The sequence below is a fragment of the Oncorhynchus clarkii genome, chromosome 10 (genome assembly GCF_045791955.1).
Source record: "Oncorhynchus clarkii lewisi isolate Uvic-CL-2024 chromosome 10, UVic_Ocla_1.0, whole genome shotgun sequence".
Taxonomy (NCBI): Eukaryota; Metazoa; Chordata; class Actinopteri; order Salmoniformes; family Salmonidae; genus Oncorhynchus; species Oncorhynchus clarkii.
In genome coordinates this window covers 33,789,496-33,804,708 of record NC_092156.1, presented here as the reverse complement: position 1 = coordinate 33,804,708, position 15,213 = coordinate 33,789,496, and the positions used below count along the sequence as shown (strand labels likewise).

At 40.9% G+C, this 15,213-nt stretch overlaps 1 protein-coding gene across 1 annotated transcript; it reads right to left on the bottom strand.

Annotated features, from left to right (window-relative positions):
* Nucleotides 1-5,628: 5,628 nt before the first annotated feature.
* On the bottom strand, nt 5,629-6,051 carry LOC139419514 (small ribosomal subunit protein eS17-like; the record flags this gene model as incomplete). The annotated part of the gene is made up of 1 exon (XM_071169474.1): nt 5,629-6,051. A coding segment is annotated over one exon (384 nt), but the record flags the coding sequence as incomplete, so codon positions are not given.
* Between the last annotated feature and the right edge of the window lie 9,162 nt (nt 6,052-15,213).

Sequence of the window (15,213 nt, the reverse complement as noted above, 5' to 3'; positions counted from 1 at the left end):
CTTTTTGTGTACGTCCTATCAAGTCTCACATCCAAAGACGGAAGAGAAGTTAATCTGACTGTGGAAGTGATGAAGTCAAGTATCCAAACATGGGCTCAGATGACTTCCTCGTCAGAAGTTCAATTTCTTTATCTACAATGTGTGTTCGCGTTAAATTTGTTTTGCACAATAGCTTGTCAGAAGTTATCAAAATGGCATCATGCTTCACCATTTGGGGCTCAAAGTGCCACTGACACATTTATACCTACTTTGCAGAAATGTGTAGTTAGGTAAGCTCCTCTGTGGGCCAGTGAGTGACCATTAAAGGATGGTCGCACATAAAAACAGGAAGCAGTCACAGGACAGAGAGTGGTGTCTAAGTGAAGTGAAAAACATGACAGAAGTTTTACTTTATTGCTCATAGTATTTTAAAACAGTTAATAAAACATTGAGTTAGGTCTTAGGTACTCACTTAAAAGCCTGTACATACAGTATCTGAAATTCACAACAGTATTACAGTTTGGTTTATAATTAGCTTTACCTATAGCTACATTGATTCAAATCAATATCTTTCAATAGATAAACATAAAAAATAAAAAAAACATTTGAGCCAAATTCAAGGTCTGTTTTAGTACAGGAAGTTTTGGGAAAATGTGTCAAGGTCCACCCTGGGCAGTGTGCACCATCCTCCTCTGGGCAAAGCAGACCTTGATATTAGTAAGGAACGCAAGCGAGTGCCTGACACTGCTGTGTGTTCTGTGTCTGTTTGTGTGTCTCCTTACAGAGAAAAGACAGGAGAATGGACAGTGGGCAGTTATGCATACATGTCACTGTGATTAGAGTATGCAATCAGATCTACAATAGCAACCCCCCAATGAGGATAATTTAAGGCTATTGGAAGTCTTACTCTGTATGGCAGTTACTGGTTCTGTTGAAGGCCTACCAGTCATCCAGGAGTTGGTCTGCTCACCTGGTCGCAGCATCGTTCTACGGAGGTGCTTGTTGAGCCGACGGGTGAAACGACACCATCTGGTAGGGGAAAAGCATTCAATCACTGTACCTCTATCCACGTCCAGTACTACACACATCTCTTAGCCCCAACCACATTTACATTTGTACATTTTAGTCATTTAGCAGACACTCTTATTCAGAGCGACTTACAGGAGCAAATAGGGTTAAATTCCTTGCTCAAGCGCACAATGACAGATTTTTAGCACTTAGTCGGCTCAGGGTTTTAACCATTGACCTTTCGGTTACACCTAGATATATTACTTTACCTCAAGGGGAATAGGCTAGGAGTTTAAATGTTATAAGTATTCAAACTAATTATAGAACCCTTGCTCTGTCACCTTTCCTGTGACAGAGCATTGTGCCTGTTCACCCTCTCTGCCGCCACCGCCTCCTTCTCATCCATCCATCCATCCATCCATCCATCCATCCATCCATCCATCCATCTCTCCAGAAGCCCCTCTTTCTCTCTCCAGGCCGCTGCAAGCACCTCAACTCCCGCTGCTCCAACCGCAGGACTGCCAACTCCTTTTATTGGGTCTCCAATTCAAACTAACGTTCTGATAGGCTGGCCTGCAGAATGTTGGCCCCCCCTAGCTTGAGTGACAGCTTCCTTCTGATAGCGGGAGACTCTAATAGAAGATGGTGACATGAGTCTATGTAATTTTATATCAGACAACCTCACAACTAAGATTCCTCTCAGTTTCAGTATATTTGTAGACAATGTCATGGATCCATTATTAAACCATATAGAGGACTGTACCATAACAATGTATGAACAGATTTCAATGGTTGATCATTTACTGTGAGTTACAGTATTGAAGCTCTGCTTCTTTCAGGTACATGAGGGTGGTCAGGTCAGAAACTGTCCGAGAGAGCTGGGGAGGAAGAAGAGGAAGATTGGACTGGTAAGAGCAGGTCAAAACTAAGATAAACAATCACTGTTTTGATCCAATTCTGGGCAAGAAAGGCAAGGAGAAGCAATCTTGTGTACAATCTCTCTGGAACAGTCCAGCGCGCACGTGACTATTCCACCTTTCCATTGCCGTCTTTACTCTGAAGTTCTTATGGTAAAGTTTTTAAACGACTTGTTGGAGGTTGCGATTGCTGTTGGCATAATTTTAAAACGTAAAATTGGCAAGAAACATTGTCACAACGCTACCAAACATTCTACTGAGACGATAGAGGCGAAGCGAGAGGTTTTTCTCCGCCCACGAAAATATTTGTTTGTTTGGAGGTCACTAACCACGTTTCCATCCGACAATTTCATGAAGATGAATTACATGGCGCATGAACAAAAAGTGACGACTCGGTTTATGGAAACATGAAATGCCGGTAAAATGGTATAAATGCCGAAATTCAATTTGTTCTTCAACATGGTGGGCTCTTTTTGTGTCGGTAAAATTTAATTATGGAGAAATGGCAGTGGAAACGCTTTTATGCGCAAATATTGATATAATAACCATCATATCGAAGTAAATTTGGAGTCACGCGATGATATGTTGTGTGGTCCTCGCACATCGACTCGCGAAAGCATGCAGATTATTAGGCTACAGATGAACTTCACAGGGTGGTGAGTGAGTTTGATGCTCCTTTCCAATAAATAGGTTCTTATTCTGACAAATAATCTCGTTTTTATTCAGAATAATCTCATAATGAGTTGTTGGCTAGAGCGCATGTGCCAAAACCAGAGTGGGCAAATTGGATAATCACTGGATGACGACATCAATTGCACCATTGGAAAATATAGCTTGGACTGTAGCTTGTAAAAGCCTATTCCTGCTCTTTTCCCGCGATCCATCAAACACATTTGGTGTGTCATCATAGTGGTCTCTGATTTGAGGTCAGACTTGCTCAGGCAGAACAAATTTAAACTTGTGCCTTTTTTCAATGCTGATTTGAATGTCATTGAGAAAATAGAAGTGTCATTTTTTTCTGCAAACATCCTTTCTGGATATAAAAGTTATCCTTGAAGTAATCATCTAGTTTTTCAAAAGTATCTGTAATCTGATTACACAATTTTTGCTGGTAATGTAAAGTATTAAAATGACAGTTTTTTGTAATCCCTTACATGTAATCCGTTACTCCTCACCCCTGAAGGTAGACTATCACTGCAGACCGGTGGCGGTCAGTGCCGTTTAAAATGAGGGAGGATGATTTTTTTCTTATGAGCACGGCCTTATTTATATTACAGCATATTGGAAGAGTGCCACATATTCCATTCACCCAGTTCAATGTAACAGCGTTGAAACAGCATTACAACATGATACTCAAATTTTACCTATACCCATCACGAGGTTGCTACAACCTATGAATGAAAGTTTACAACGTAGGTGCACACAGGACAAGAGAAAAATTGAGGTGACACATGGACACAGTGATATTCAATACAACCTTGCACACTCTTGCCTGCATCTAGCTGATATAGGGTGTAATCATTAGTCCAACAGTTACAAACAAGTTTCTATTGGACATATTCAGGTATGTTTATCCCCATTTTGTTTTCCGTTTTAAGAAACATTTTTCTACAGAATCGGCGGAATGAATACACCCCTGATCACGCTTAAACACAGTTCACTTTCATAGCAGCCACGTTGTTTTCCTTTTCGCAACTATGCGCTCTCCTCTTACCTTGTCCAGTTCACTTGTGGACTTCAATGCACAACACATCAGCTGTATGTGACCAGGCGAAAAAAGCTTTCCAAGCCAAACCGCTACACACAGCCTACATTGTTGTCACCATATTAGCTAAAGTAAAGTCATAGTCAGCATAGCTAATAGAACTAATGCGTTAGTAAACCCGCTACAATCATGCAGTACAGTGTACAGTCAGTAAGCAGTTACACCGTGGGCTCCAGTTGCAATAAATTAGTAAAACCAAAAGCATACCTTGACTTGGAAGAGTTCCAGTGTTTTATTGGATGGGCATAGCCAGCTAGCTAACATAACATCCCTTTGTTTGAGCAGACTAAACTAGCTAGCTGCATTTGCTAGCTATGTAATTGAAACTGAAAAAAAATACTCTCTATTTCTCTCTTGCATCTCCTTCATTTTGGAAGAAATTAATTTGTTCTAAACGGTTGTCTACTGTCTTTCTCTCCCTTTCAGTCAACTACTCATCACATGTTTTGCACTGCAGTGCTATCCAGCTGTAGTTTATGCTTTCAGTGCTGGATACATTTTCTGGTCCTTTGAATGGGTGGATATGTCAGTTCATTGAGTGCAAGAGCTCTGATGGGTTGGAGGACGTCCCCTGGAAGTTGTCATTATTACTGTGTAACATGTTGACTAGACCGCTCGCGCACGTGGGTCCGCCATTGCGCACATGTTGATTTTGTCCACCCACACCAGACACGATCAGGAGGACACTCAGGTTGAAATATCAAAACTAATTCTGAACCAACTATATTAATTTCGTTACAGGTCATAAAGCATTAAACATTTATGTTAATTTAGCTAGCTAGCTTGCTGTTGCTAGCTAATTTGTCCTGGGATATAATCATTAGGTTGTTATTTGACCTGAAATGCACAAGGTCCTCTACTCCACTGATAAAAGGGTAAACTGAGTTTGTTTCTAGTAATTTCTCCTCCTTCAGGCTTCTTCTTCTTTGGACTTTATATGGCGGTTGGCAACCAACTTTAAGGTGCATTACCACTACCAAGTGGACTGGAGTGTGGACCCCAGTTCATCTTTTAATCACCCACGTGGGTATATGCCCCTTAAAAAACAATGAGGAGATGGGAGAGGCAGGACTTGCAATGCGTCATAAATAGAATCAAGTTCTATTTTAACGCCTGGCTACGCAGGAGCTCGTTGACACGCAATGATTGAATAACATCTATGTGTACATTTATTTTGCAACACTTGTGCGACGCGAGCGGAATGGTCAGCATGTAAGTCTATAGAAGGGGGTGAGAACCATGAGCCTCCTAGGTTTTGTATTGAAGTCAATGTACCCAAAAGAGGACGGAAGCTAGCTGTCCTCTGGCTACACTATGGTGCTAAACTACAGAGTGCTGTTGAGGCTACTGTAGACCTTCTTTCCAAATTATGTGTTTAATCAGTTATTTGGTGACGTGATTATATTTAGTATAGTTTTATCTAAAAAATAAAAACGTTTAAAATGTTTTACAATTTTTATTTGAATGAAATTCACTGAGGAGGATGGTCCTCCCCTTCCTCCTTTGAGGAGCCTCCACTGTTGGACCCAGTGCTTGACTTGGATCAGCATCAACAGAGTGGAGACTGAAACGCCTACACCAGTAGAAATTCACTTTTTCGAGCTGAAAGACAATGGCTATGATGTTGCAGAACAATTTAAGTCAATAAGTAATCGTTTTATTGACTTAAAGTGACAAACACAAACAGAACATTTGTGCCAACAATGCGTCTTTTCCTCAGTGGTGGAAAAAGTATACAATTGTCATACTTGAGTAATAGTAAAGATGCCTGAAAATAAAATTACTCAAGTGAAATTCACCCAGTAAAATACTACTTGAGTAATAGTCTAAAAGTATTTGGTATTAAATATATCAAAAGTAAGTATCAAAAGTAAATGTAATTGCTAAAATATACTTAAGTATCAAAAGTAAAAGTATAAATTATTATAATTTTTTTTCTTCCCTTTTTGTGTACTTTTTAATTGTATTATTAAGCGATATTACAAATGCCTAGACTCCTCATGGTGTCTTGAAGTTCATTCCGACAGTTGGCTGGGTGACTTGCAGGTTCGACAAACTGCCAAAGTCCAGTAGCTTGAGCATCTCCTTGGTGTCTGGGTCGACCTCGATTATCTCCTGGTCGAGTGCAGACACCTCTGGGACGTAGTTGTCCCTCCTCTCCCTCTCCTGGAGCTTGATGGAGATGCCTCTGACGGGGCCCCTCTGGATGCGCTTCATGAGATGGGTCACACACCCAGCTATCTTGTTGCGCAGCTTCTTGCTGTGGATGATTGCGATCTCCTCGCACACCCTCTTGTTGGTGTGGAAGTCATTTCCCAGCCTGGTGTAGTACTTCTCAATGATGACACGGGCGGCCTTTTTCACTGTCTTAGTCCTGACTCGGGTTAGTTGAAGAGCCAAAGTATAAATTATTTTACATTCATTATATTAAACAAACCAGATGGCACAATTTTCTATTTACGGATAGCCAGGGGCACACTCTAACACTCAGACATAATTTACAAACAAGCATTTGTGTTTATTGAGACCGCCAGACCAGTGATGTTCTCTTGATAAGTGTGAATTGGACCATTTTCCTGTCCTGAGTACTTTTGGATGTCAAGGAAAGAGTATGGAGTAAAAAGTACCCAAAAAAGTAAGTATTATTTTGTTTAGGAATGTAGTGGAGTAAAAGGCAAAGTTGTCAAAAAATATAAATAGTAAAGTACAGATATATATTTTTAAACTACTTATGTAGTACTTTAAAATATTTTTACTTAAGTACTTTACACCACTGCTTTTCCAATTAAATGACATGCACATTTCTTTTTAGCCTACATTTAGTTTCAGGGATGGGTTTTATTTGAATCGTACCACCCACCCACCAGCACGGCATTGTTTATTAATCAGAACCACCTGCAAAGTTCGCGAGTCGCGACTGAGCTGAGCAATATAAAATATCATATTTGTCTGCAGCAAAGATGGTGGATAAATAAAGATAATTCACTCAGGCGTTTACCATTTAAAAATGTTTGTCAGTTTCGAAGGACACATGGCCCTCGACCTTCGCATCTCCCGAGTCCGTACGGGAGTTGCAGTGATGAGACAAGAGTGTAACTACTACCAATTGGATACCACGAAATTGGGGAGAAAAAGGGGTAAAAAAAAGAAAAAATATTTCCTTTCACTGGAACTAAGGGGCCTAGCCTGAAATATAAAAAACAACCCCAGACTATTATTCCTTGTCCACCAAACTTTACAGTTGGCAATATGCATTGGGGCAGGTACCATTCTCCTGGCATCTGCCAAACCCAGATTTGTCCGTCGGACTACCAGATGGTGAAGCATGATTCATCACTCCAGAGAACTCATTTCCACTGCTCCGGAGTCCAATGACTGCTAGCTTTGCACCACTCCAGCCGACGCTTGGCATTGCGCATGGTGATCTTAGGCTTGTGTGCAGCTGCTTTGCCATGGAAACCCAGACTAACTGTTCTTGTGCTGACAATGCTTCCAGAGTGTTGCAACCGAGAACAGAAGATTTTACACGCTACGCGCTTCAGCACTTGGCATTGCCATTCTGTGAGCTTGTGTGGTCTACCACTTCACGGCTGAGCCATTGTTGCTCGTATATGTTTCCATTTCACAATGTCAGCAGTTACATTTGACCGGGGTAGCTCTAGCAGGGCAGAAATTTGATGAACTGACTTGTTGGAAAGGTGGCATCCTACATACTGTATGACGGTACCACGTTGAAAGTCACTGAGCTCTTGAATAAAACCATTCTACATCTAATGACTATGGAGATTGCATGGCTGTGTGCCAAATCCACTTACGTGAAGAGGTGGCCACATAATTTTGTAATAATAGTGTATGTAATAGGCAATTGATACTATATATATATATATATATATATATATATATATATATATATGTGTATAGTTCCAGTCCAAAGTTTGTACACACCTACTCATTCAAGGGTTTTTCTTTATTTTGTACTATTTTCTACATTGTAGAATAATAGTGAAGACATCAAAACTCTGAAATAACACACATGGGATCATGTAGTATCCAAAAAACTGTTAAACAAATCAAAATATATTTTTGATTTTAAATTCTTCAAAGTAGCCACCCTTTGCCTTGATGACAGCTTTGCACACTCTTGGCTGTGTCCTTAGGGTCGTTGTCCTTTTAGAAGGTGAACCTTCGCCCCCAGTCTGAGGTCCTGAAAGCTCATCAAGGATCTCTCTGTACTCCGCTCCATTCATCTTACCCTCGATCCTGACTAGTCATGCCAAAGAGTTCAATCTTGGTTTCATCAGAACAGACAATCTTGTTTCTCATGGTCTGAGAGTCCTTTAGGTGCCTTTTGGAAAATTCCAAGCAGGCTGTCATGTGCCTTTTTAATGAGGAGTGGCTTCCGTCTGGTCACTCTACCACAAAAGCCTGATTGGTAGAGTGCTACAGAGATGGTTGTCCTTCTGTAAGGTTCTCCCATTTTAACAGAGGAATTCTGGAGCTCTGTCAGTGGCCATCGGGTTCTTGGTCACCTCCCTGACCAAGGCTCTTCTCCCCCGATTGCTCAGTTTGACTGGGCAGCCAGCTCCAGGAAGAGTCTTGTTGGTTCCAAACTTCTTCCGTTAAAGAATGATGGAGGACCACTGTGTTCTTGGGGACCCTCAATGCTGTAGACATTTTTTGCTACCCTTTCCTAGATCTGTGCCTCGACACAATCCTGTCTTGGAGCTTTACGGACAATTCCTTCGACCTCATGGCTTGGTTTTTGCTCTGACATGCACTAACTGTGGGATCTTATATAGACAAGTATTTGCCTTTCCGAATCATGTCCAATCAATTGAATTTACCACAGGGGGACTCCAATCAAGTTGTAGGAACATCTCAAGGATGATCAATGGAAACAGGATACACTTGAGCTCAGTTTTGAGCCTCATAGCAAAGGGTCTGAATTCTTTCTTAAATAAGGCATTTCTGTTTGTTGTATTGTGTGTAGATTGACGAGGACAAATTTGATCAATTTTAGAATAAGGCTGTTATGTAACAAAATGTGGAATAAGGGAAGGGGTCTGAGTACTTCCCGAATGCACTGTATATTTGCTACTGCTTGACAAAGAAAATTCTCGGTCAACCAACAGCTTATCGGCCAAACAATCGACCAGCCGACTAATTCGGATCAGCCCTATCTGTCAGTCTTTATCTCTGCCTCTGTCTCTCTCTGTCTCTCTCGTTCTGTCTGTCTCTGTCTGTCTCTCCATCTATTTGCGTCTGTTTCTCTTTGCCTGCATTTCTCTCTCTCTCTGTCTGTTTATCTTTCTCTGTCTCACTTTCTGTTTCTCTTGTGACCAACAATAACCAACCTTGGCCTTGGGTCCTATGTGATTATTCTTTGTAATTGCTCCTAATTTTAAAATGCCTTTATTCTCTCTATCTAGGTAATATCAGCATCTGCAATGATGACCTGACATTCAGGAACATGGACATGAGCGAGATCCTAGAATCGTCCTGCAGTGACACGGAAGGAAAGGAAAGTGAAGAGAAGGAAGTGCTAAGGGTTGTCACACCCTAGTGGATTCCTACCTACTCGAATACCCCAACAACATCCTGTCGGTCCCCATGCCAGACCTATCTCAGCTCACACTCTCCTCCCATGACACCTCTCAGGTAGGGACCGCTGGTTTACTAACAGACAAACAACAACTGAACTTCTACAAACTTGTTTATTTGTCTGGATGGAGTTGTAGTGATACCAAATACACTTTTTGAAGATCTCCTTATATTACCTAACCAAACAGGTGCCACGAGTTCCATTCCAAGCCGTGGCCATGGTGTAGCCAGACAGAGTACCCTCCAACATCACAAGACCTCCACCCATCATCACAAAAGGTCAATCCCACAGTAAATATAGATCTAACTTTGTTAATTCCCTGACCAAAAAGACAACTAGACACCAGTTGACTGCACAAGGCAGTAAAGCATTATAATGATTACATTAATATGGGTACAACCTTGTAGATAACTGGTTGTGTTGTCCTGTGTACAGTGGTGTCCCGTCATACACACACTACCGGCCAAAAGTTTTAGAACACCTAAACGGTTGGAAAAGCATTCCAGGTGAAACTGGTTGAGAGAATGCCAAGAGTGTGCAAAGGTGTCATCAAGGCAAAGGGTGGTATTTGAAGAATCTCAAATATATAATATATTTTGATTTGTTTAACACTTTTTTTGTTTAGTATATTATTCCATGTGTTATTTCATAGTTTCGATGTCACTATTATTCTACAATGTAGAAAATAGTACAAATAAAGAAAAACCCTTGAGTGAGTAGGTGTTCTAAAACTTTTGACCAGTTCTGTATATATAATTTATAAATCCCAAAAATGTGTACAAGTTTGAGCATGTGTTCATTCGGCCTATGGATTTTTTTGTTTGTTATCAGCAAAAATGAGATTGAGCAACAAAAGCCCCGCTTTTATTCCATAGGTTTGGGATCCACATTATGCAGCTGTTGCAAGAGCTCAGTGTTCACTGTCTGTTCACTGGTTTAAAAAACAATGATTGATAGGCAGTTTAAACTTCTTGAATTCAATTCAATTAATATTGTGTTGAAATACACATTTAGATTTGTCATCAGCCATCCACAACAACCACAATCCGTAAGGCACAAATAGCTAAATGAGAGAGCAGCAGTGTGATTCACATCAATGTGTTATGTAGATATCAATAGGAAGTGATATCTGCATCGCCGTAGACTACACCACTGCTGTCATCCTTACCTCCAAGCGTTTATTCAAATGGGATAATCTTTGGATGCCGATGGCAGTCGCATCATTGGAAGACACAGTTCTTTTCCCGCGATCCATCAAACACATTTGGTGTGTCATCCTAGTGGTCTCTGACTTGTGGTCAGGCTCGCTCAGGTAGAACAAACTTACATTTGCGCCTTTTTTCAATGTTGATTTGAAATGTCATTAAGAAAACAGAAGTGTCAAATATTTTTTTTTTCGCAAACATACTTTCTGAATGTAAAAGCAATCCTCAAAGTAATCATCTAGTTTTTCAAAAGTATCTGTAATCTGATTGCTGGTAATGTAACGGATTACAGTTACCGGTTTTTGTAATCCTTTACATGTAAGGGATTACATGTAATCCGATACTCCCCAACCCTGCAGTTAGGGCACTTGCCAAAAGAGATTATCTGTGTTCTTTACATTTTGTTGTGTAGGAAATAGAAATGTGTCTGTCATTATTTACACTACAGTCTAACTGTTATTCAACTGAACTGTTTTTGGAATATCAAATGCCAACAACAATGGTGGTTTAGTTTGTCTTGCAAAATAACCTTTTTTTTGTCTAACATTGTGGATGTCAATGTCAACAATTAAATGTTTAAAAACAATATATTATTAGCTTTTTTTTAAAGTAGGTTAAAAAAAATATTTCCTTAGTAAACTAGTAAGCTATGTGACTGACTTCCTATTCATCTGTAGACTAATTATTATTATTTTTTATCAGAACACAAAAGGTTTGGAACGACAACAAGCTGTCAATCATTTACATAACTATGTTTCACAGGTCATGGCTAGAAAGTAACCAGCTTTTGTCAAAATAACGTCAGATTTGATTTTTCGTAGCATTTTAGAAGAATTTACGCTGCAGGTTAGGAGAATTAATATAGCATGTTAGGAGCATTAGGTTAAGGTTAGGAAAATAATTAGGCTTAGGGTTAGCTAAAATGCACACAAAAAAATCTACCTTTGACGTTAATTTGACAAAAGCTGGATCCCTTCTAGCCATGTCTCAAAGGGATTGAAGAAAACAAAATTATTCTGTTGATTATTCTTCGCATTTAGGCTGCGCATAAGGTAGGCTACTTAGCCTTGGCTCCTTGAGTTTAGTCAGCTACTCTACGGGAGGCTTGTACCTTGGGATAATAGTTCATTTGGCTGGTGTGTAACTTTCATCGGGTTGTAATCTATTGTAACCTACATCGAATCTATCTGCCTCAGTTTTGTAAATGTCTTATGATTAAATATTTGTTTTGCCTCTTTCCAAAGATGCCTTCATGCAATGAGGAAAAGTGGTGCCAAGCACTCACTAAGATTATAGAGGAACTGGATGAGGAACAATATAGAAAGATGTATCACTTTTTGAATAAAATTCCAAATGGTGTAAAGAGTGACATTAAGCCGGTAGACATGCCTAAAACCATTATATGTCACTTGGGAATGAATAAGTCTATCCTTGAGATGGAAAGAGTGATGGGGAAGATCCCAAGAAAAGACTCAGCTATTCAGGACCGTCTGCGTCCCTTTGTTCAGAATCTGCTGAATGGGAAACAGCAGAAACGGAAAAAGGATAGGCCTACCATAAACATACATAATTGGAATGTACAGTATTACAATTTCACAGAAAGTAGTGTGTAGTGTAAATGATCAGGCCCCATCTCACTACCCATGGTCAGCTAAAATTGTTGACTGCAACAAAGTGGTAATGCACTTCGCAGTGGGCAAAACCTATTTGAAAATAAGTCCGTACGACGTTTTAATATTTTTTTACTGACCAGAATATTATGTGTTTTTCTGACCACTATAAAACCATCTGGTCATAATTGTGACCTCAATCTGACCAGCCGGGCATAATTCTGACCACTGCATTTTGTGCTATATTATGATCCTACTGGTCATAGTTAAGACCTCATTATAACCTGGTAATAACCACCTGACTACAGTTTATTACCTACTGTAAACAGCAGAGAATAAAGTTGGATATTGAAAAAAGTGTTAATTAAATGTCTAGTTGTTTCCATAGTCACAAAAAGAAAGTTGAAATCTGCAACAAATTATTTAAAATTGATCAAGCAATGGCAAAAACTAATCTATATTACAATTTTTTGCACATCTGCATACAGCAATTGTTTCAGAATTCACCAAAATACATTACATGCATAGAAAGACTGGGACAGAGTATATAAAGGTCCATTGTTTTATTTGTATTAATGATTAACAAGGGTGGTGTGATGGGGTAGATCTGAGCGCAGAAGGCGATCTGGGCCTGGATTCACAAAACATTACTTATGAAAAAACGTAAGAACTTTCTTCTTAAAACTTCTTATGGCTGCTGGGGCAGTATTGAGTAGCTTGGATGAAAGGTGCCCAGAGTAAATGGCCTGCTCCTCAGTCCCAGTTGCTAATACACTGCTCAAAAAAATAAAGGGAACACTTAAACAACACAATGTAACTCCAAGTCAATCACACTTCTGTGAAATCAAACTGTCCACTTAGGAAGCAACACTGATTGACAATACATTTCACATGCTGTTGTGCAAATGGAATAGACAACAGGTGGAAATTATAGGCAATTAGCAAGACACCCCCAATAAAGGAGTGGTTCTGCAGGTGGTGACCACAGACCACTTCTCAGTTCCTATGCTTCCTGGCTGATGTTTTGGTCACTTTTGAATGCTGGCGGTGCTTTCACTCTAGTGGTAGCATGAGACGGAGTCTACAACCCACACAAGTGGCTCAGGTAGTGCAGCTCATCCAGGATGGCACATCAATGCAAGCTGTGGCAAGAAGGGTTGCTGTGTCTGTCAGCATAGTGTCCAGAGCATGGAGGCGCTACCAGGAGACAGGCCAGTACATCAGGAGACGTGGAGCAGGCCGTAGGAGGGCAACAACCCAGCAGCAGGACCGCTACCTCCGCCTTTGTGCAAGGGGGAGCAGGAGGAGCACTGCCAGAGCCCTGCAAAATGACCTCCAGCAGGCCACAAATGTGCATGTGTCTGCTCAAACGGTCAGAAACAGACTCCATGAGGGTGGTATGAGGGCCCGACGTCCACAGGTGGGGGTTGTGCTTACAGCCCAACACCGTGCAGGACGTTTGGCATTTGCCAGAGAACACCAAGATTGGCAAATTCGCCACTGGCACCCTGTGCTCTTCACAGATGAAAGCAGGTTCACACTGAGCACATGTGACAGACGTGACAGAGTCTAGAGACGCCGTGGAGAACGTTCTGCTGCCTGCAACATCCTCCAGTATGACCGGTTTGGAGGTGGGTCAGTCATGGTGTGGGGTGGCATTTCTTTGGGGGGCCGCACAGCCCTCCATGTGCTCGCCAGAGGTAGCCCGACTGCCATTAGGTACCGAGATGAGATCCTCAGACCCCTTGTGAGACCATATGCTGGTGCGGTTGGCCCTGGGTTCCTCCTAATGCAAGACAATGCTAGACCTCATGTGGCTGGAGTGTGTCAGCAGTTCCTGCAAGAGGAAGGCATTGATGCTATGGACTGGCCCGCCCGTTCCCCAGACCTGAATCCAATTGAGCACATCTGGGACATCATGTCTCGCTCCATCCACCAGACTGCACCACAGACTGTCCAGGAGTTGGTGGATGCTTTAGTCCAGGTCTGTGAGGAGATCCCTCAGGAGACCATCCGCCACCTCATCAGGAGCATGCCCAGGCGTTGTAGGGAGGTCATACAGGCACGTGGAGGCCACACCTACACCACTGAGCCTCATTTGGACTTGTTTTAAGGACATTACATCAAAGTTGGATCAGCCTGTAGTGTGGTTTTCCACTTTAATTTTGAGTGTGACTCCAAATCCAGACCTCCATGGGTTGATAGATTTGATTTCCATTGATCATTTTTGTGATTTTGTTGTCAGCACATTCAACTATGTAAAGAAAAAAGTATTTAATAAGAATATTTCATTAATTCAGATCTAGGATGTGTTATTTTAGTGTTCCCTTTTATTTTTTTGAGCAATGTATATGCATATTATTATTAGCATTGGATAGAAAACACTCTGACGTTTCTAAAACTGTTTGAATAATGTCTATGAGTATAACAGAACTCATATGGCAGGCGAAAATCTGAGAAGAAATCCAAGCAGGAAGTGGGAAATCTGAGGTTGGTCGATTTTCAACCCAGCCCCTATTGAATACACAGTGGGATATTGGTTATGTTGCACTTCCTAATGCTTCCACTAGATGTCAACCGTCTTTAGAAACTTGAATGAGGCTTCTACTGTGATGTGGGGCCGGATGAGAGCTCTTTGAGTTAGTGGTCTGGCAGAGAGCCAGGTCTTGGTCACGCGCATTTCACGTGATAGCGACCTGCGTTCCATGGCTTTTCTACAGACAATGGAATTCTCCGGTTGGAACGATATTGAAGATTTATGATAAAAACATCCTAAAGATTGATTCTATACTTAGGTTTAAATGTTTATACGAACTGTAATATAACTTTTTGAAGTTTTCATCCGACGTTCGGCTGGACCTGCACTAGCTTTTGGATTTGTGTACTAAACGACATTATCGAACAAATCAAGCATTTATTGTGGAACTGCGATTACTGGGAGTGCATTCTGATGAAGATCATCAAAGGTAAGGGAATATTTATAATGTTATTTCTGATTTCTGTTGACTCCAACATGGGGGATATTTTTTTTTTTTCTGAGCACCGTTCTCAGATTATTGCATGGTTTGCTTTTTCGGTAAAGTTTTTTAAAATCTGACACAGCGGTTGCATTAAGGAGAGGTATATC